Source organism: Martes martes (assembly GCF_963455335.1).
Source record: "Martes martes genome assembly, chromosome: 3".
Lineage (NCBI taxonomy): Eukaryota > Metazoa > Chordata > Mammalia > Carnivora > Mustelidae > Martes > Martes martes.
Window position 1 is genome coordinate 51,961,205 of NC_137890.1, and position 22,950 is coordinate 51,984,154.

Below are 22,950 nucleotides of genomic sequence, written 5' to 3' on the forward strand. Positions count from 1 at the left end.
CTGATGAACAGGAAGCCCAATGCAGCTCAATCTCAAGACCCTGAGATCAAAATCTGAGCTGAAATCAAGAACCAGCCCCTTAACCAGCTGAGCTATCTAGGTGCCCCACTCTCCTTGTAAATTTGATTTTCATTTCCCCAATGACCAGTGATGTTGAACATCCTTTCATATGTCTGTTGGCCATTTGTATGTTGTCTTGGGAGAAACGTCTATTCATGTTTTCTGCCCATGGATTATTTATGGTTTTGGGTGTTGAGTTGTATCAGTTCTTTTTTTTTTTTTTTTTTTTTAGATTCATTTATTTATTTTAGAAAGAGAAAGTGTTCACACACATGCAGGGGGAAAGGGAGAGAAGCAGACTCCCCTATGAGCATGGAGCCAGATGCTGGGCTTAATCTCACAACCCTGAGATCGTGACCTGAGTGAAATCAAGAGTCAGGTGCTTAACTGACTGAGCCACCCAGGCACCCCAGGTTATTTCAGTTATTTATATATTTTGGATATTAATTGGATATGTCATTTACAGAGATCTTCTTCATTTGGTAGGTTGCCTTTTAGTTCTGTTTATTTTCCTCCACAGTGCAGAAAATCTTTATTTTGATGAAGTCCCAGTACTTTATTTTTGCTTTTATTTCCCTTGCCTCAGGAGATGTATGTAGAAAGAATTTGCTATATGGCTGATGTTGAAGAAATCACTGTCTGTGTTATCTTCTAGGATTGTTATGATTTCAGGTCTCTTATCTAGGCCTTTAATCCATCTTGGGTTTTTTTGTTTGTTTTTGGTTTTATTTATTTACTTATTTATTTTTAAGTAGGCTCCACACCCAGCATGGAGCCCAGTGCAGAGCTTGAACTCAAGCTCTTGAACTCAAGTCTTGGCTTCACTGGTTCCCACAGGTGGCCATTGTTTATGGGGGGAAAGGGGGGCGGAGGCCAGGGAGGGAAATGGCACCTGCCACTCCTTTGTTCCTGGAGGAGCCCTGTGTCTCTAGGCCACACTCTGAAATGACAAATCACTCTCCCTTCTGTCTGCTTTTGGTGTTTTTCAAACTGCTGGTTCTGTGCTGTGTGTCCTTGTGTTGCTGGTTGTGCTGTCTCTTTAAGGGTGTGAACTCAGCTTCTTAATATTCTCTGCACTCTCCCAGAGCCAAGCCCTCTGATTTTTAAAATTCTAGGCTTTAAGTCTCACTGGGTATAAGAACTCAAAAATTCAACTCCTCTCACTTTCAAAGGCAAATGTTGCAGGGATTTGTCCTCCCCATTCATGGGCTGCTCGGTGTGAAAGTCTAGTTTTTTACCCTTCTCCCCATCACAGACAGGCACAATCCATTTCACTCCCACACCGCATCCTTGCCCACTTTCTTCATTGTGGCCTCCTCTCTACCTTTAGTTGTGGAGTTTGTTCTGCCAGTCTTCAGGATCATTTTCTGGGTTATTTACAGTGAAGTGAGTGGTACCTACTTGTATCTGTGGGACAAGGTGAACTTAAGGTCCTACTTCACCATCTTCCTAGCCAACCTTCCACATTTCTCCCTTTTGATGAAGTTTCTTTGAAAGTATTTCTGATCAAGTCAGGTTTTCCATGTTTGGTGTTTTTATCCCTCAGTGCCTGGAAGGACCTTTCCTGGTTGTCATGTGCAATATCAGAAAGAACGTGCATTGCAGTTAGAAACCACTTAAAGCCGCATTTGAGTAGCAAGAAAGGTTAAGAGGGAGAAACTCTCAGGTGCTCACACTAATCTTCTTGAGATTGTGTTGGAGATCATCTCAAAGTGCTGGGCCAGCATCATTTTATTGGGTCCATTTTGTTTAAGTGCAGACAAAATATATGTACAAAACTTAAAATAACTTCTGCAAAACAAAAGTAACAATTTCAAATTGTATGATGATTCTAAACCAGATTCCACGTAAGGACTCTTGGTCTGAAAGTAGCCAGTTGAAATACTTATTAGCACTTATTCCAACATAGGGGAGAAAAGTTCTCCCTATGAAGGCAAACCTGGAGTCATGTTTGCCTCCTTTCTGAAAGTCCCCACTTAAAGCAACAATGAAAACAGAATAGTAGATACTACAGACACACACCGAAGGAATTAACCAAGTGCATTTTGGAAGATACAGTGCAGGTATAATCATGAAGCAATAGCTGGTGAACTTTTTGCAAAACAGTAAAACTTGAAAAATTGTTTTTAAAATAGTATTATCTCAGAAAGAAGTGTTTAGAACAAAATGTGCTATTAGTTATTCAGTCAGGGAGCACCTGGGTGGCTCAGTTGGTTAAGTGTCCCAACTCTTGATTTTGCCTCAGCTCATGATCTCACAGTTGTGAGATCGAGCCCCATGTCAGGCTTAGTGCAGAGTTTGCATCAGATCCTCACTCCCTTTCCCACCCCCTCTGTCTCTTGCCCTACTCACGCATGCATGCAGGTGCTCACTTGCTCTAAGATAAACAAAATCTTTAAAAAAAAAAAAATTAATACAGCCAGTAAGTTTGCAAAGTCAGAAACCATTATTTTGGACAAGAATCCAAAGTCCGTTAATAGTTCAGATGAAATAAAACTTTCTGTGAATTCTGAATCTTCTTTTTTTTTTTTTTAAGTTTTTTTTAATTCATTTATTTGATCAAGAGAGAGATCACAAGTAGGCAGAGAGAGAGGGGGAAGCAGGCTCTCCACTGAGCAGAGAGCCCGATGCGGGGCTCGATCCCAGGACCCTGGGATCATGACCTGGGCCAAAGGCAGAGGCTTAACCCACTGAGCCACCCAGGTGCCCCAAATCCTCTAACCCTTCAGAAAAAGCAGTGAAAAATTCATTTGTCCTGGGGTCATACAGATGTTTCCTAAAGACCATAATCAAAAGAAGAGGGCTCCCCCCCCCCCCCCCGAGGGATTGGGAAATGCAGATGAGTACTTTGTCTTTCCATGAGAGAGAAGAGTGAGAAAAAAGGCATACGGCCTAGTCCAGACATCTTGGGAAAGTGTGTCATTAGAGGTTATCTGCTTCAGTTCCAGGAAATCTGTACTTTCAGGTCACTACATGATGTGCAGTTACAGTCAGGGTTTGGTGCTTTCTTTAGATATGTTACATTGAACCAAGAGTCTTCCCTGAAGTTTGGGAGATACAATGGTTGGTTTGCAGTTCCTGATAAGAGCCTTTCTAGCGAGGTAATAAGGATTTTGGAGGTGCCTTTTCCAACCAAAAAATCCTTGTGTTGCAGGGTGTAATACTTAAGGTCATTGTCACCCCCAGAGTGCACTGTGAAAAACGTGCCACAACATGGTTACTTTTGACAGAAGCAATTACATCTTTATACTGTTGAAATAGATCTTCTCTTATTACTGTGGGTCAGAGGAGGCAGGGGCCAAGTATATTGGGCATCCTGTGACTCTCTCAGAGGGTGAGAGTCTATGAATTCCAAACCAGGTAAATCTGAGATTTAGGACCAGTGGCAATGCTTTCAGTCAAGGTTTTTGGAGGGTCTCTACCAGTTGTACGAGTTGTGTCCTAATAGTGCCATTACTGCATGTGACTAAGTGCGGATTAAGGACATGTGCAAGGCAAGTGTTGTAAAACTGGACAAACAGCATACACTTTTCAAGCACCTGGCCAGGAAAAAGCGTTCCCCAATCACTGTGAAATTTGAGAGGGTTTCCAGGTAGGGATAATCTTTTCTAACAGAATTTTAGCCACAAAAGCATTATTGCCCTGTCTACAAAGGAAGGCTTTGGTCCAGTGAGAAAACATACAAACCATGACTAAAATATTTATCCACGAGAGGGAGAAGTTGTATGAAATCCATTTTTCCCAGCAGGTTTCCGTGGAATATACTTTGGACAAGTGGGACCAGTGAGGTACGCACTTTTTGCAGCCTTACTGACTTCCCTCACCAATATCAGTTGATGAATGCTATTATTTTATCAGTAGACCACAGGTTAAATGCATGTACAGAGGTAAGTATTGGGAATCTTAGTATTACTGGTAAGGCCAGATTGTTATTTGGTCCAAACCAGAGTTTTCTTTTTACTGAGCCAACAATTACTACATTTCAGATACTGTTTCTGTTTGGTTGGGGCCAGCTATTAGATATGACTTGTCAGTTTTCCCAAATTATATTTGGGAGAACATCTCTGTGGACTTTGACAGAGGTTTGGCTGTTGATCTCCTGAGTGCAACATTTTTGGCTGAAATATCAGTTAGGTGGTTCCCTTTGGCCTCCAGGGCGTTAAGTCTGGAATGCCTAGGAATCTTAATAATAGTTACAGCCACTGGCAAAACTATGACGTCTAATACATTTTGGACGTATAAGTCATTTTTATTCTCGTTTGAAGTAGGACATCTTGTTGTTTTCATAATATTCCTAAGTCATGAGCTCTCCCCAAGGTATACCAACTGTCAGTATAAACGTGTGTAGCTTTACCCTTGACTAAAATACAAGCTCAAGTAAGGATGTGTAATTCAGCCTCTTGGGCTCAAGTAGTTAAAGGTGCCGCCTCAGTGACTTCAAAAGGAGTATGCAATAACATGCTAAGCACATTAGTTACCGTTCTTACCCTTTAAATAAGAACAATCAGTAAACCATGAAAAATCTGCATTGGTTAAAGGAGTTTCTTGTAAATTGTCACAGGGAGTCAAAAGGTGAGCTGTCAACATTAAGCAATCATGAGAGGTTTCATCCGTGAAGGAGGGGAGAATAGCAGGGTCTAATTGCAATGAGAGTTACATGAGGAGCAGTTAGCATGACGATTTCATAGGAGGTGAGCAAGAGTAGGAGGAGAATTCAGAACGGCTTCTGCTGCATGGGACACAAGGATTCTTAAAGGGAATCCTCTATTTCTTCAGTGGCCTTAACTAAAAAGGCAGTGGCAGAAATGACTCTGAGGCAAGGGGAGGATATCCCTGTGCCACAACATCATGATGGTTCTCATATTCTGGGGTCAGTACTCCAAGGGCATTCTGTTCCTTCTTATATACAAAGGAAAAAAAGGAAGTTGATAGTGACGATATCCAAGAGCAAGGGGAGTTATTATTTATTAGGCTTTAAGTTCTCAAAGGCTGTGTATCCCTGTCTTTCCAAATAACAGGGTTATGTTTGCCATTTTTTTAATAAGGCATATAAAAGTTGAGCCAGAATAGAGAAGTTTGGAGTTCAGTTTTGACAGTAGCCAGCCAGTCCAAGAAAGCTTTTTACCTGGTGCTTACTTTTATGTTTGGGGAAATTCAGGATGCCTTGAAGTCTTTCTGAATCCAGATGTAGTCTTTGCTCTGAGGTCAGGTACCCTACGTGTCTAACCTGAGTTTGAGCAAACTGCAATTTCTCTTTGGAGATTGTACGTCTCTTTTTTATTTTTATTTTTTATTTTTTTTTAATATTTTATTTATTTATTTATTTGACAGAGATCACAAGCAGGCAGAGAGGCAGGCAGAGAGAGAGGAGGAAGCAGGTTTCCTGTTGAGCAGAGAGCCAGATGCAGGGCTCAATCCCAGGATCCTGGGATCATGACCTGAGCTGAAGGCAGAGATTTTAAACCACTGAGCCACCCAGGCACACTGTATGTCTATTTTTTAAGGCCAAAAGTTTTAACAGGTGGATTGCTATCTTCTTGTGAAGAGATTTGAAAAGGGAAGCAGTGAAGCATACCGTCTACATTGTAGGGATTAGAATCTACCGAAAACTTGCTATCCAAATCAACTTCAAAGGTTTGTGAAAAGGAAGGACTATCTGAAACCCTGGGGAATTACTGTCCAGGTGTACTTCCATGTACTTCTTTTCTTTCCAAATGAAAACAAAAAGATAGTGGCTCTCCCTATCAACTAGAATACTGCATACATCAATTACAATGAAAAATTTCCTTTCATTGAAAATGGATATCAGTAGCATATGGGGGTTAGGACCAAGAGGGTGCCAAGAGAGGAATAGCAATGTTATTTATTGCTTGGAGATCCTGGAAAAACCTCCATCCTCAGCCACTGGGTTTCCTCCCAAGTAAAATACATATTATAGGAACTAGGGAAGGGGATAGTGAGGCCCTGGGCCTTGTAATCTTATATTATGCGTTTGACACCTGAAAGGGCTTTTTTACTTATAGAATACTGATTAATTATGGGATGAAGTTTTGAGGACTCTATTTGAATTTTAAAGGAAGGTGCACTGTGGATTCTCCCAGTATCATTTGAGGAGCTGTAAAGAGGATGGTAGCTGATTCAGTAGGAACAAATAGAAGATGCCAAAGGTCATCTAATTGCCCTGGTTGACTATTTTGATTACTACTCTCAAATTCTAGAATTATTTCCCTCTTTGGGAGAAAGAAAAACATCTCATGCCAGAATTTCTAAGAAATTTAGGCCCAATAAATGAATAGAGTGCAATAACTAAGGGGAAAAGAGCCTAAACAAAAGGAAATAGATTCAGAGACAGGAATGTTTTGAGGTTTATTAGAGATCTCCGCTGTCTGAACCATTTTATTACTACTCCAAGGCAGGGGCAGCTTGGTAGCTGTGGGCTGGATGACAGAGAGTAGCGCTTGTGTCAATTTGGAGAGAGAGATTTGTTCCCATTCTGGAGAGTGATTTCCCCGAAATGATTAAGAGGAAAGAGCCCCTGCAGTTCCTCAGAGCCCCATCACTGGGAATTAGGAGGTCATTAGAAAGACTGACTAGAGGGCTGAAAGTGCCTGGAGAGCTTACATTTATAACAGCCTCCCTTCCCCACCCCCTCCCCAACTGCCCTGGCTCTTTGCAATAATAGCAGAAACTAGTTTTTTTTGGTTTTGTGTTTAGGGGCCTTCATTTGCCAGAGTTGAAAATTGATACTTTTAGCAGTCTGTCTTTTAGGTGACTCATCTAGGATGCAAGCAGGCTGGTTTGCCATAGTAACTAAATCTGGAGTGGGCAATTTGTCATTTTATCCTGGTCATTTTAAACTAAAGGAGAAATTTCCCAGTTTGGAACATTAATAAACACAAAGTTTAATGCTACCTGGGTAGATTCAACGTATAAAGAAAGATCATAATTTTCTTTAAAGATAATTTGGAGTCCCTCGTAATCAACATGAACAGGCTCATCAAGCTTTTGTGTGCAAACCTAAATTTTGTTTCAGACAATGGACTTTAGGAAAAGCAACTGTAATTGCCCAGTGGAGATTTCCAACAAGTATTCTAGTTAGAGGTTTGTTTTTCAGGATGTTCTCTAGCTAGTGTCATGCAGTGTTTGCCCTGTTTCTTACCAACAAGCACATGGAATAACGGATATAAATCTGAGAAACCCAGGTGGTAAGTTTGAATAACTGTGTTATATTCTTTAGCAGACTTACTGAGAGTCCTCAGTCACTTTAGGGAACTATAACTATGGCTCATAATTCAGCCTTAGTCCACCAAACATAAGGAACTTGAGGTTTATTTAGTCCTTAAAAGACTTAAAGAAGCAGGTTTTAGTCAGTTCAGGGGAGGAGGGAGCAGCAGAGAGATTAGTAGAAAAGGCAAGTTCAGAGAGAATAGACAGAAATGGTGCCAGAGTTGGTGTCTGAGTACAAGATGGGTGCAGACGAAGGCGGGGAGTAAAAGGCCTCAGAAGCCATTTTGATGCCTTTCAGTTGTTTGTTTGCCTCAGTTGATTCAGAAATGGGATTTTGCAAAAACGCAAACTCTGAATCCTGAAAACATCTGGAAGCCTCAAGGTACTGTTTAAAATAGGCATCCCAGAGATGAAGAGTTTGCCAGACAAATAAAAGGTAAAGGAATTCATGACCACTACACTAGTCCTACTAGAAATGTTAAAAAGGACTCTTTGAGTGGAAAGACAGATCATAAGAGGAGTAAGAAAGATAGGAAATACAAAAGCAGTGTATCTATAAAATCAATAATGGGATTCACAAAAGGATATAAATCATGAAACCATGTATCTCGAATGTGGGGGGAAGGAGAAGGGTAAAGAATGAGTTCAAATTTAAGTGACCATCAACTTCATATAAACTGCTATATGCTAAAAATGTTATTTACAAACCTAATGGTAACCACAATTCAAAAACCAGTAACAGGTATTGAAAGAATAAAGAGAAAGGAACCCAAGTATATTACTTAGGCCAACTAATCAGAGAAGAGAAAAAGAGAAGAAAGGAACAAAATGGCAATAAATAAATTGTGGTAATTACTTTGAATGCAAAGGGACTGAAGACTCCAATCAAAAGACATAGAATGTCAGAATGGATAAAAAGCAAGACCTATCCATATGCTGCCTACAGGGGGTTCATTTCAGACCTAAAAACACTTTCTAAATGAACATAAGGGGAGGGAAAAACATCTATCATGCAAATGGATGTCAAAAGAAAGCCCAGGTGGCAATACTTAGACAAAATATACCTTCTTTTAGAAAAAAATAGACTTTAGGGATGCCTGGGTCTCTTAGCTGTTAATCAGCTACCTTTGGCTCAGGTCATGATCCCAGAGTCCTGGGATCAAGCCCCACATCAGTCTCCCTGCTCCATGGGAAGCCTGCTTCTCCCTCTCCTGCTCCCCCTGCTTGTGTTCCCTCTCTTGCTCTGTCTCTCCCTGTGAAGTAAATAAATAAATTTTTTTAAAAAGTAACAAGAGACAAAGAAGGATATTATATAATAATAAAGGGGATGATCCAATAAGAAGATAAAACTGTTGTAAATATTTATGCAACCAACATAGGAGCACCCAAATACATAAAACAGTTAATAACAAACATAAAGGAACTGATCAATAGTAATGCAGTAATAGTAGGGGACTTTAACATCCCACTCACATTGATCAATCATCCAAACAAAATACCAACAGGAACAGTGGCTTTGAATGACACATTGGCCAGATGGATCTAACATACATTCAGAACGTTCCATCCTAAAACAGCAAAACATACATTCTTTTCAAGTGCACATAGATCTCCAGCACAGATCACATATTAGGCCACAAAACAAGTCTCAACAAATAGCAAAAAATCGAAGTCATACCATTCATCTTTTTTGAACACAACACTATGCATCCACAGGAAAAGTCTGGAAAGACTGGGCTCCTGGGTGGCTCAGTTGGTTAAGCATCTGCCTTCAGCTCAGGTCATGATCTTAAGGTCCTGGAATTGAGCCCTGCATCAGGCTCCCTCCTCAATGAAGAGTCTGCTTCTCTCCCTCTGCCCCTCTCCCCTGCTTGTGCATGCACTCACTCTGTCTCAAAACATTTTAAAAATTTTTTAAAAATTAAAAAATCTGGAAGAGGACAAATACATGGAGGCTAAATAACATGCTACTAAACAATGAATGGGTCAACCAAGAAATCAAAGAGAACATAAAAACCTGCATGCAAATAAGTAAAAACAGGTATTAGTCTGAAATCTTTGCGATGTCACTAAAGCTGTTCTAAGAGAGAAGTTGATAGCAGCACAGGGCTACCTCAAGAAGCAAGAAAAATCTCAAACCACCTAACCTTATTTAAAGGAGCTAGAAAAAGAACAAAACCCAAACCAGTAGAAGGAAGTAATTATAAGTATTAGAGCAGAAATAAATGAAATAGTAACTAAGAATACAGTAAAACAGATTAATGATACCTGGAGCCAGTTCTTTTGAGATCAACAAAATTAATAAATGTTGACCCAGACTTGTCCAAAAAAAAAAAAAAAACTCAAACAAAATAAGCAAAGAGGAAAAATAACCAACACCACAGAAATATAAAGGATTATGAGGGAATCTTATGAAAAATTATATGCCAACAAATTGTACATCCTAAAAAAACCCACAAATTTTAGAAACATTTAACCTCCCAAAACTATCAGGAAGTAATAGAAAATTTAAACAGACCAACTACAAGCAATGAAATTGAATCAGTAATCAAAATACTCCCCATAAACAAAAGTTCAGGACCAGATGGCTTCACAGGTGAATTCTAACAACATTTAAAGAATTAATACCTAGGGTGCCTGCGTGGCTCTGTTGGTTAGGCATCTGTCTTCAGCTCAGGTCATGATTACAGACTCCATGCGGGATCAAGTCCCGCATGGAGTCTGCTTCTCCCGCTCCCTCTCCCTCTGCTGCACACATGTTCTGTCAAATAAATAAATAAAATCTTCAAAAAAAAAGTTAATACCTAGTCTTCTCAAACTATTCAAAAAATCAGAAGAGGGGACGCCTGGGTGGCTCAGTTGGTTCAGCGGCTGCCTTCAGCTCAGGTCATGATCCCAGCGTCCTGGGATCGAGTCCCATATCGGGCTCCTTGCTCCGCGGGGAGCCTGCTTCTCCCTCTGCCACTCTGTCTGCCTGTGCTCGCTCGCTCGCTCTCTCTCTCTGACAAATAAATAAATAAAATCTTAAAAAAAAAAAAAATCAGAAGAGGAAGAAAAGGTTCCATATGCATTCTATGAGGCCTGGATTTCCCTGATTCTAAAACCAGATAAAGACACTACAGAAAAAAAGAACATCTGATGAACATATATCCTAATGAACATAAATGCAAAATCTACAACAAAATATTAGCAAACTGAATCCAACAATACATTTAAAAGAAATCATTTGGGGTACCTGGGTGGCTCAGTTGTTAAGCGCCTGCCTTCAGCTCAAATCATAAAGGTTCCTGGGATCGAGCCCCGCATTGGGCTCCCTGCTCAATGGGAAGCCTGCCTCTCCTTCTCCCACTCCCCTGCTTGTGTTCCCTCTTTCGCTTTGTCTCTCTCTGTCAAATAAATAAATAGAATTTTTAAAAAATAAATCATTCACAATCAAGTGGGACTTATTCCGGGATGCAAGGGTGGTTCTGTATTCCCAAATCACTCAAAATGACACATCACATCAACAACTGAAATGATGAAAAGCATCTGATCATTTCAATAGATGCAGGAAAAGCATTTTGACAAATTACAACATTCATTCATGATAAAAACCTCAACAAAGTAGGTTGAGAGGAAACCTACTTCAACATGATAAAGGCCATATATGAAAAACCCAAGGAGAACATTGTACTTAATGGTAAAAAACTGAGCTTTTCCCTGAAGATCAGGAATATGACAAGGTTGTCCGTTCTCACCACTTCTAGTCAACATACTATTGGAAGTCCTAGCCACAGCAGTCAGACAGCAAAAACAAAAAACATCCAAATTGGTAAGGAAGAAGTAAAACATTTGCTACTTACAGATGACTTGATACTATATATAGAAAACCCTAAAGAGGCCACCAGAAAAGTGCTAGAACTGATCAATTCAGTAAGGTTGCAGAATACAAAAATCAATATACAGAAATCCAGAGCCCCTACTTGGCTCAGTCAGTGGAGCATGTGACTCTTGATCTCAGGGTCATAAATTCAAGCTCCATGTTGGTTGTGGAGCCCACTTAAATAATAATAGTAATAATAAACCAGGGAGGTGAAAGATCTTAACTCTGAAAACTGAAAACACTGATTAAAAAAGCTAAAGATAACACAAATGTAAAGATACTCCATCTCTCGTGGATTTGAAGAACAAATATTGTTAAAACGTCCGTACAACAAATGATATTCACTGTGGGTTTTTCATAGATGGCTTTTACACTATTGAGGTATGTACCCTCTATCCCTACACTGAAAAGTTTTACTCAAGAGAGGATGGTGTACTTTGTCAAAATGCCTTTTCTGCATCTATTGAGAGCATTCTGTTTCTTGTTCTTTTATTAATGTATTGTATCACACTGATTTGTGGATGTTGAACCACCCTTACAGCCCAAGAATAAATCCCACTTGGTCATGCTGAATAATCCTTTTTACTACCGGATCCTGTTGGCTACTGTTGAGAATTTTTGCATCCGTGTTCATCAGGGATATTGGTAATTCTCCTTTTTGATGGGGTCTTTGGTTTTGGGATCAAGGTAATGCTGACCTCATAAAATGAGTTTAGAAGTTTTCCTTCCATTTCAATTTTTTTGGAACAGTTTCAGGAGAATAGGTATTAATTTTTCTTTAAATATTTGGTAGGATTCCCCTGGGAAGCCATCTGGCCCTGAGCTCTTTTTGTTGGGAGATTTTTAATTACTGCTTCAATTTCCTTACTGGTTATGGGTCTGTTCAGGTTTTCTGTTTCTCCTTGGTTCAATTTTGGTAGTTTATACCTCTCTAGGAATGCATCCATTTCTTCCAGATTATCTTTTTTTTTTTTTTTAAGATTTTTATTTTTGTATTTGACAGAGAGAGAGAGATCACAAGTAGGCAAAGAGACAGGCAGAGAGAGAGGGGGAAGCAGGCTCCCTGCTGAGTAGAGAGCCCGATGCGGGGCTCCATCCCAGGACCCTGAGATCATGGCCTGAGCCGAAGGCAGAGGCTTAACCCACTGAGCCACCCAGGCGCCCCTCTTCCAGATTATCTAATTTGTTGGCATATAGTTTGCTCATAATATGTTCTTATAATTGATTGTATTTCTTTGGTGTTAGTTGTGATCTTTCATTCATGATTTTATTTGTTTTGGTCCTTTCTCTTTCCTTTTTGATAAGTCTGGTCAGGGGTTTATCAAACTTACTAATTCAAAGAACCAGTTCCTAGTTCCGTTGATCTGTTTACTGTTCTTTTGGTTTCTATTTCATTGATTTCTGTTCTGATCTTTATTATTTCTCTTTTCCTGCTGGATTTAGTCTTTACCTGCTGTTCTTTATCCAGCTCCTTTAGGTGTAGGGTTAGGTTGTGTATTTGAGACCTTTCTTGTTTCTTGAGAAAGGCTTGTATTGCTATATACTTTACTCTTAGGACTGCCTTTACTGCATCTCAAAGATTTTGAACAGTTGTGTTTTCATTTTCATTTGTTTCCATGAATTTTTAAAATTCTTCTTTAATTTCCTGGTTGACCCATTCATTCTTTAGTAGGATGCTCTTGAGCTTCCATGTATTTGAGTTCTTTCTAACTTTCCCCTTCTGATTGAGTTCTAGCTTCAAAGCATTGTGGTCCAAAAATACGCAGGGAATGATCCCAATCTTTTGGCACCAGTTGGGACCTAATTTATGACTCAGGATGTGATCTGTTCTGGAGAATGTTCCATGTGTACTAGAGAAGAATGTGTTCTGTTGCTTTGGGATGGAATGATCTGAATATATCTATGAAGTCCATCTGGTCCAGTGTGTAATTTGAAGCCCTGATTTTCTTGTTGATCTTCTGCATAGGTGATCTGTCCATTTTGGTGATGGGGATGTTAAAGTCCCCTACTATTATTGCCAATGTGTTTCTTTGATTTTGTTATTAATTGGTTTATATAATTGGCTGCTCCCATGTTAGAGGCATAGATATTTAAAATTGTTAGATCTTCTTGCTGGACAGACCCTTTAAGTATGATATAGTATCCTTCCTCATTTCTTATTATAGTCTTTGGTTTAAAATCTAATTTGTCTGATAATAAGGATTGCCACCCCACTTTTCTTTTGATGTCTGTTAGCATGGTAAATGGTTTTCCGCTCCCTCACTTTAAAATATGGAGGTGTCTTTGGGTCTAAAATGAGTCTCTTGCAGACAGCATATGGATGGGTCTTGTTTTTTTTTTTTTTTTTAAATCCAATTTGATACCCTGTGTCTCTTTGGGGCATTTAGCCCATTTACATTCAGGATAATTATTGAAACGTATGAATATAGTGCCGTTATATTGTCTATAAGGTGACTATTACTGTATATTATCTCTATACCTTTCTGGTTTATGTTCCTTTTAGGCTCTCTCTTTGCTTAGACGACCCCTTTCAATATTTCCTGTAGGGCTGGTTTAGTATTTGCAAATTCTTTCAGTTTTTGTTTGTCCTGGAAGATTTTTATCTCTCCTTCTGTTTTCAATGACAGCCTAGCTGGATATAGTATTCATGGCTGCATGTTTTTCTCGATTAGTGCTCTGAATATATCATGCCAGTACTATCTGGCCTGTCAGGTCTCTGTGGATAGGTCTGCTGCCAGTCTAATGTTTCTAATGTTATAGATCGGGACCTCTTGTCCCAAGCTGCTTTCAGAATTTTCTCTTTGACCCTGAGACTTATAAGTTTTAATATTAGATGACAGGGTGTTGACCTATTTTTATTGATTTTGCGGGTGGGGGTTCATTGTGCCTCCTGGATTTTGATGCCTGTTCTCTGAGGGAAGTTCTCCACTATAATTTGCTCCAATATACCTTCTGCCTCCCTCTCTCTTTCTTCTTCTTCTGGGATCCCAATTATTCTAATATTGTTTCATCTTATGGTATCACTTATCTCTCGAATTCTCCCCTCATGATCCAGTAGTTGTTTGTCTCTTTTTCTCAACTTCTTTATTCTCCATCATTTGGTCTTCTATATCACTAATTCTCTCTTCTGCCTCATTTATCTTAGCAGTTAGAGCCTCCATTTCTTTATTGGAACTCATTAATAGCCTTTTTTATTTCAACTTGGTTAGATTTTAGTTCTTTTATTTCTCCAGAAAGTGATTCTCTAGTATCTTCTATGCTTTTTTGAAACCCAGCTAGTATCTTTATAATTGTCATTCTGAACTCTGGTTCTGACATCTTACCAATGTCTGTATTGATAGGTCCCTGGCATTCAGTGCTGCGTCCTGTTCTTTTTTTTTTTTTTTTTTGACTTGAGTTTTTCTGTTTTGTCATTTTGTCCAGAGAAGAATAGATGAGTGAGAGAACAAAATGCTAAAATGGTAACAACGGCCCCAGGAAAAATATATACTAAACAAATTAGAAGAGACCTAAAACCAGGGGAAAATGGGGGAAAAAAAGAATATGATTAGGCTGGTGAATAGAACAGAACCACACACTAGATTTTGGGTATTTTGGTCTGTTAGAAGAAACTGCCTCCCACAATTTTAAAGAAAGAAAAACATACATATACACAAAAATAAGGGTAAATATGATGGAGGGATGGAATGTGACTATAAAGATGAAAATTTAAAAAGATTTTTAAAAAGGAACTGATAAGTTGGTTGAAAAAAGAAAGAAAAAAGATTTTTTTTAAATCCGATTAGGCCAGACTAGAACAAAGCCATACACTAGATTTAGGGTATATTTTGGTCTGTTAGAAGAAACTGTATCCCAAAATTTTAAAGAAAGAAAATTTTATATATATACAAAAAATGTGGTTAAATAAATGAAAGGATAGAGTGACTATAAAAATGAAAATTTAAAAAGATTTTTAAAGAATTGAAAATAAGAGGTTGGTTGACAAAGGAAGGAAGAAAAATTCAAAGAAAAAATTAAAAAAAAATTAAAATTAGAAAAATTAACTTTGAAAGACTAAAGAATCATGGGAAAACCATGAATTCTATGTACTGTATTCCTCAGCACTGGAATTTTACAGTTCTCATTGATTGGTAAATTTGGTCTTGGCTGGATGTTCTTGCTGATCTTCTGTGGGAGGGGCCTTTTGCAGTGATTTTCAAATGTCTGCCCCAGGTGGAATTGCACCACCCTTGTCAGGGGCCAGGCTAAGTAATCTGCTTGGGTTTGCTTTAGGGAGCTTTTGTTCCTTGGAGGCTTTCCGCACAGCTTTGGAGGACAGGAATGAAAATGGCAGCCTCCCAGTCTCTGGCCCCAGAGGAGGTCAGAACTCAAGGTCCCACTTAGTGAGCCCTCAGAGAAAAGCAGTCAGTTACTCCTGTCTCCCTGGTCTCCAGCCACACTCCATGCTCACCCAGCCTGTGACTGAGCATTTCTGTCTCTGGCACATGACCCAATTTGGAGTTTCCAAAGCCAGCAGATTGCTGTGGTGCACTCCCATGCCACTCCTCCCTGGGGAGGAAGGGGAATCTCCCCAGATCTGCCACTTGTGGGGTCCCTGCTTAAAGAGTAGTGGTCCAACTGTGCCACAGATCAGTTAATGGAATCCCAGAGCTGAGAGCCCACTCCTCAGCTCTGTCTTTGCAGCCGGCTTCCTGGCTTCAATACTTTGGAGCTCTGGCACACTCAAGTACCCCTGGTCTTTCTGTGACCCCAAGGGTCCTGAGACCACACTGTTCCCCCAAGGGTCCCACCCCTTGCTTAGGCACTGGAGCAATGTTCCCCTGTGGAGCAGACTTCTAAAAGTTCTGATTTTGCCCTCTGTTGCTCTATCACTTGCTGGTAGTTGGCTCACAGAGGCTCCCTCCCCCTGCGGTCTGTCTTCCCAAATATCGCCTCCGATTTACCTCTGCACATGTTCTACCTCCCGGAAAGTGGTTGATTTTCTGTTCATAGAATTGTTGCTATTCTTTTCTTCAATCTCCTGTTGAGTTTGTAGGTATTCAGAATGGTTCAATAACTATCTAGCTGAATTCCTGGGACCAGACAAAATTTAGGACTCCTACTCCTCCACCATCTTGGTTCTCCCCTTCCCAGTCATAGCCTTCCAATTTAAATTTGAGTGAAACTAGTTTGGGGATTTCAGAGTTCCCCATAATGCCACTGAAGTTCAGATTTACTTTTGGTTAAGTTGATCTATTTAGTTATAAATGTGGATGCATAGGGACCATAGATTTTAAACAAAACATCCCAGAAAGGTGTAGAGGACATTGGGGGTGAGGGAGCACCTTCAAGCATTTTGATGACTGGGCTCCCATTTCTTAGAGACTCTTCCCTAGAGCAGCGAAAATTTCTAAACAGCACAGTTTCAACAGTAACAGTCTGGTTCCAAAAATGAATCAGACTGAATGCTAGAACTCTTTCAGTAGGCACAGAGTCTGGGTCCAGACAGGAGTTGGGCCAAAGACCAGCATAGGAACAGTCCAAGTTCTAAAAGGAGTCAGACCGAAGGCCAAAGAAGTAATTGCTAGAGATGTAAAAACAAGAAAAACCCAAGGCCTTAAAACAATCCCAAATGAAGCCTGGGGAGCTTGAACACAAAACATGGCACTCAAAACCCAGGAGAAAACCTACCTTTAAATTCCCGGGTTGGAGAATAAGCTGCACACTCACTTGGCTCTGTAGGTGCCATCATGTCATTGCTCACCCAACCTCAGAGTTGCTGAGGATCTTCACTGGATCCCATTTCTGATCACCAAATAGTATTAACCTTAAAAATAAAACTGTCCATTATTTTATCAGCAAAAATGGATTTATTCACAAATAGCAGAGGATTCCAGTCCAGAACAAATAAGGTAGGACAAAACCATAGGCTAATCTGCAGAAGGAAGGCGAGGAATGCCCTTTTATAGACAAAAGTGGGATGTTAGGAAAGCTATTACAGACAAAAAAGTCCACTGGACTAAACTGGCAAGTGGACATATAGTGGCTTTCCATTGGCTGAGTGAGATGTGACCATCTCTCATTGGCTGGATTGTTCCTAGGGGAGGAGGAAAGCCTTTCTTCCTCCTGCTGGGATAGCAAAGTGGTATCTGTGTGTAAAGTCCCTCTTTTCCTGTTGGGTCTGGAATTGAGGAGTAATAGGGTATGAGAGCTTGCCCTGCTGGCCTCCTGACTCCATTCTAAATGAGGTTTCCTTTTATTAATTTTCACATTTTTAAATCTACACTGGGGAGGGGGTGGGTTGTTTGTTCTACCTTTATTACATTGTGTTCAGATACTATAACCTTTACAGTTCTTGCGTTTTGAATTTAGAAATGATTATGGTTTTATAGAAGTGCTTATGTAATTATTTTTGTAACTGTTCCAGAATTATTTGAACAGGCATTTCTCTGGAAGATGTTAACTTGCAGGCTCTTGCCTTTTCTTTCAAATACAAACTTCTTTCCTGTTAAATATGTCATAATATATCCTGCCTCACTGCCATTTCTGTTAACCTCCACTGGTTCCTAGAACCTCCACTGGTTCCTAGAACCAACATTTCACAGAATGGAACCCTTCTCTATCTTATCTTTCCCATAATCCCACGTAAGAAACAGTACTTACAGGAGTGACTTGGTGGGTCAGTTGGTTAAGTGACTGCCTTTGGCTCGGGTCATGGTCCCAGGGTCCTGGGACAAGCCCCACATCGGCTCCCTGCTCTGAGGGGTACCTGCTTCTCCCTCTTCCTCTGCCTGTGGCTTCCCCTTCTTTTCTCTGTCAAATAAATAAATAAAATCTTTTTTTAAAAAAGGAAAAATAAAAAACATTACAGCTTGATCACTCTACCAGAATATAATATAAAGCACCAAGATTCAAGTAAAATACATGACTCTCATATCAAATTTTCTTGAATACATAGTCATTTTTCCAGTGACCAACCCTACTATTCTTCATTCATCAAGCATTTCTCTCCTGGATAATAAAATTACTTACTTTCACTTGGAAGCAGAGTGGTCTAGGGGAAAGAATATAAATTTTAAGTCTGACACCTAGATTTTATTCCAAGCTCTGCCACTTCCATAAGTTTGATTGACCAAGTTATTTAACATCTTTAAACCTCAGTTTCCTTTCCTCTAATAAAAGAATAGAAAGCCAAGAATTAATACTCCCATCAGCTGCAGGGGCTACTAGCTATTACCACCGTTGTTGGCAGTCTAAGAGAAAATAGGGAAGTAGGCAGAGCAAACAAAAAGGCTTTAACATGCCGTTTTAATACAGTAAATCAAAGTTTTAGAAGGCAAATCAGATTTAAGACCTGTTCCAGTGAGAATCCGTATTTTCTGCATTCCCTTATCAGATTTTGAGGAAATGTTTATCACATTATAATCTACTAAGATAGATTCTTCCTCAAGCAGAAGTTTTGTTTTAGTTTTGAACTGCCTATTACTAGTTTGAAATGTTATTTTTGTACTTAACATCTCTGTTTTTGTTTTGTTTGCAATCCTGGCAAATTTCTAACTATTTTTACATTTAAAAAAATAGGAGCACACCTGGCTGGCTCAGTTGGTAAGGCATGTGACTCTTGATCTCGGGGTTGTGAGTTCAGTCCCCACATTAAGTTTAGAGCTGACTTTTTTTTTTTTTTTTTTAAGATTTATTTATTTGACAGATAGAGAAAGCACAAGTAAGCAGAGAGGCAGGCAGAGGGAGAGAGAGAAGCAAGCTCTCCGCTGAGAGGCTCTTGGCTGAGCAGGGAGTCCGATGCAGGGCTCGACTCCAGGACCCTGGAATCATGATCTTAGCTGAAGGCAGCTGCTCAACCAACTGAGCCACCCAGGCACCCCTAGAGCTGACTTTTTACTTAAGATTTTATTTATGTGAGAGAGAGAGAGCACAAGCACGGTGAGAGACAGAGGGAGAAGCAGACTCCCTGCTGAGCAGGGAGCCCGACTCAGGGCTTGATCAATATACTTACATCCCTGTAAGTATATTGACATAAGCTGAAGGGAGACGCTTAACCAACTGAGCCACCCAGGTGCCGCAAGATAACTTTTTTTTAAAAGATTTTATTTTTAAGTAATTACTATGCCTAGAAACCTACTTTTTTAAACCTTTGTTTTTATTCATGTATATGTAGGATGGAACGTAAAAAGATCTTGCAGTACTATTGCTTTAGACCTTTCTATGTAGTCTTTCTACGAGGGAATCAAATTTATTATCATGTACTTTTAAGATAATTGGACCAAATAGGCATATATTGTTAAGTCTTAGCCAACACAAACAAATGGAAAGATAGTCCATTATCATGGATTGGGAGAAATAACATTGTTAAAATGCCCATACTACCCAAAGCAACCTACTACAGATACAGTGTAATCCCTATCAAAATGCCAACATTATCATATGGTTTCACTTATTTGTGGAGCATAACAAATAACAAGGAGGACATGGGGAGATAGAGAGGAGAAGGGAGATGAGGGAAATTGGAAGGGGAGATGAACCATGAGAGACTATGGACTCTAAAAAACAATCTGAGGGTTTTGAAGGGGCGGGGGGTGGGAGGTTGGGGGAGCCAGGTGGCATGGAGCACTGCGTGTGGTGCATAAACAATGAATTCTGTTACGCTGAAAAGAAATTAATTTAAAAAAAAAAAAAGACGACTAAAGCTGGAGGTATCACAACCCCAGATTTCAAGACCTACTACAAAGCTATATTAATCAAAATAGTATGGTACTGGCACAAAAATAGACACAGATCAAGGGAACAGAGTAGAGAACACAGAAATAAACCCATGTTTATATGGTCAGTCTATAACAAATACTGTCTTTTGGTTTCAAGTGATAGAAACTTAAGTTACCTTAAATAAAAAAGGTTATTAATTCAGAGGTTCTTAGGAAGATTCTACCTACCAAGCTATGGGAAGAGCAAGAATTGGGCTGAGACTCAGGAGTTACTGGAGCAATGAAACATTGGCAGGATTCTGTCTGTCCCCTGCTTTGGTACTTTTCTCTGGAAGCCAGCTATATTTTCAGTCATTGCAGAATTCCTTTAAATAGGAGGAGATGTAGTTCCCCACAGATTTTATACTCTTAGCCACTACAGAATTAAACATAATGATCTTTCTTGGCCATGCCAAAAAGGTCACGGGTAGAACTGATGGGGGTGGCATGATGTAGTTGCTCTTTCAGGGACCAATTAACTGTGGAGAGGGTGGGGTACTATGATAGATTCATGTTAATAAGGTACCAATCTCTAGACTAGTCAGCTAATTATTTTTACTAACCATGTGGGTGGTTGAAGGACTACTTCTTAGAAAAAGAGTACTAGGCAAAAGGCCTGTGGAGTCACCTACCATAGGATCCTACCACCATCCTACCATAGGATGGTGGTAGGATCCTATGGTTTTCACCATGTGCTATGTAAGCCCCCAGAGTCCTTGTCAACAGTTTATGGCAAGATTGGTTTCCATAAATAACTTATCCACCTCTGTAACATGTACTGCTGGTCATGTATAAGCACAAACATTGCCTTAGATGATATATGCTCTGTGCAGTAGGAATAAAAAAATAGACGAAACTCCTAGACATGTAGCCACCTAAGTGTTCTTTATCTTAAATAATACTATAAAATGTGTATCTTTAAGTAGTTTCCTACTTTGAAATGATTTTTAACTTCTCACTATCATTAGAAAGATGATCTTGGGCCTTTGGTGGACTCAGAGGTTATGTAAAAGTTTGTCTTAGTCTGTCCGATAATGGTTTTATTTTTACTTCTTGTTTCAGTGAGGAGGTAGATTTGGAACTTCCAAGCACCGAAAATGAATATGTGTCAACTTCAGAACCTGATATTGGTGGGCAGCCCAAAGTAATATTTAAAGAAAAAACAGTCACTTCTCTTGGAGTCATGGCAGATGGAGTGGCCCCAGTCTTTAAGAAGAGAAGACTTGAAAATGGAAAATCTAGAAATTTAAGGCAACGGGGTGATGATCAATAATTATAAAAGAGCTTTTTGTACTTCCTCTTTGGACAGCATGGAGACTATACATCTTGAAGCTCCTCTGTGTTTGTTTAAATGCTAAAAATTTAGATTTATTCTAAATGTATTTTATGTGAATCTAAAATAAATCTTTTTTCATGTGAAACTTATTTTTGCTCCTAAAATGGAAGCCTACCACATTTCATTGTAATACAGTGTATTATGTTCAGTGTCTAAAAATTGCTAATTATGACATAATATAAGATGCTATGTATCTGTTATTTAAAACATGGAAAAGCAAGGCCTTTATTCCATTCTTACTCAAAAGCACATTCTTACCCTGCACTGAAAATGCATTACTTTTGCACACTGATACTAACTTATCCAAGGCATAAGAATCAGACCGCATAAGAGAAAATTCAGTTACATGATGGTTCACTTTTGAGGATCCTGTCAGAAGGCTGATGGAGAAAGTGTATGTGTGTTAGCTTACCATACTCAGTTTAAGATCAAGGGCCAAAGAACAGGACTGCTACTCAGGTACTTCAAGTGTTAATGTTTAATATGGAATGAAAATTGGACCAAAGGTAGAAATGTGTATTTTCCCAGTTCAGTTCAAAGCAACAAGCATTGCTTAAACATTATTACTTTAAGCTAGGCATTACACTAGAGTTGAAGATACAAAGATGAAAGAGACATATCTCTGTTCTTCATGACTTCGACTTCCCATGCTAGCATAGTCATTCCTGCAGTCATGTAATCTGTTTAGCAGCCTTATATGTACTGGAAAATAATTTTTAAGGCTTATTTAAAGCTATGTAGATGAAAGCTTAAAAAAAATAGTGTATCTCTGGCTTTAGTAAAGTTTTTAGTGTTCCCTTAGACAAATGGGAAATGTCTTTCTAGTTAAATTTCTTAAAAAGTAGAATTTTCTTATTTTATCCATTTGAAGTAGATTTCTTCCCTTTATTACTCCAAATTCTTAAAATTATATTTTTTATAAATTGTACAGTATTTAACATTTGGTAGTAAATATTTGTCTTTTTAAGCTTACTAGTGTACATGTAAGAAAATGATAGCTTATTAAAAATGTTATGAAAAATAATAATTGGGTTTTTTTCCTTCTAATACTCAATAGAGTCAATATAGCATTGGTGAAGCGGTGTTTAGAGATTTGTCTTTATATTCAGTCAACTTTTTTGGATATTTCGTGAATATATAGCATTATGAAGAAATGTTTTAGATTCTGAATAGCCCATTTGTCATCTACCTTACCAGTGTATTTTGATGCTCAGTTGGAGAAAGTAATAAAACCATAAATGAAATGCTGCTTCATGTTACCCCCACTTAGCTCATACAAAAAATGCAAAGAACACCCCTTATCATCAGGATTTTGGGAAGATGGTGACATAGGAGGCCCCTGAGCTCTCCCTGTCCCACATTTACAGCTAGATATCATCCACATCCAAGTCAATAAATGGGAGAACAATCCAAAGACTGGCAGAACAGACTCCACAACTAACTACAGAGAAGGAACTGCATCTGAAAGATTAGGAAGGTCAGAAAGGCAGAGGGAGGCTGCCATGGGAAGGAGGCAGCTGTGCCTCGGTAGAGGGCGGAGAAATGGGCCCTTGCATCAGGGAGCTCACATGGGGGAGGTTAATCCCCATAAGGTTTGGCTTTAAAAATCAGAGGGGCTGAGTTCTATGAGTTTGTAAAACCAGTGGGACTTGGAGCCTGGAGCTTTAAAAGTCAACTAACTCAGCCCTGGGCAAGGGATAGCTGGGTTTCCACCCTTGAAGACACAG

General features: G+C 39.3%; 1 protein-coding gene across 1 annotated transcript in view; it reads left to right on the forward strand.

Moving 5' to 3' along the window:
• The window catches only part of WBP4 (WW domain binding protein 4), a 62,866-nt gene extending 40,402 nt beyond the window's left edge, over positions 1 to 22,464 (forward strand). Inside the window, exon 10 of the mRNA XM_080798700.1 lies at positions 20,950 to 22,464. Coding sequence (XP_080654826.1) covers positions 20,950 to 21,160 — 211 coding nt within the window. The 3' untranslated portion in view covers positions 21,161 to 22,464. The remainder of the gene's footprint in view (positions 1 to 20,949) is intronic.
• Positions 22,465 to 22,950: the final 486 nt, after the last annotated feature.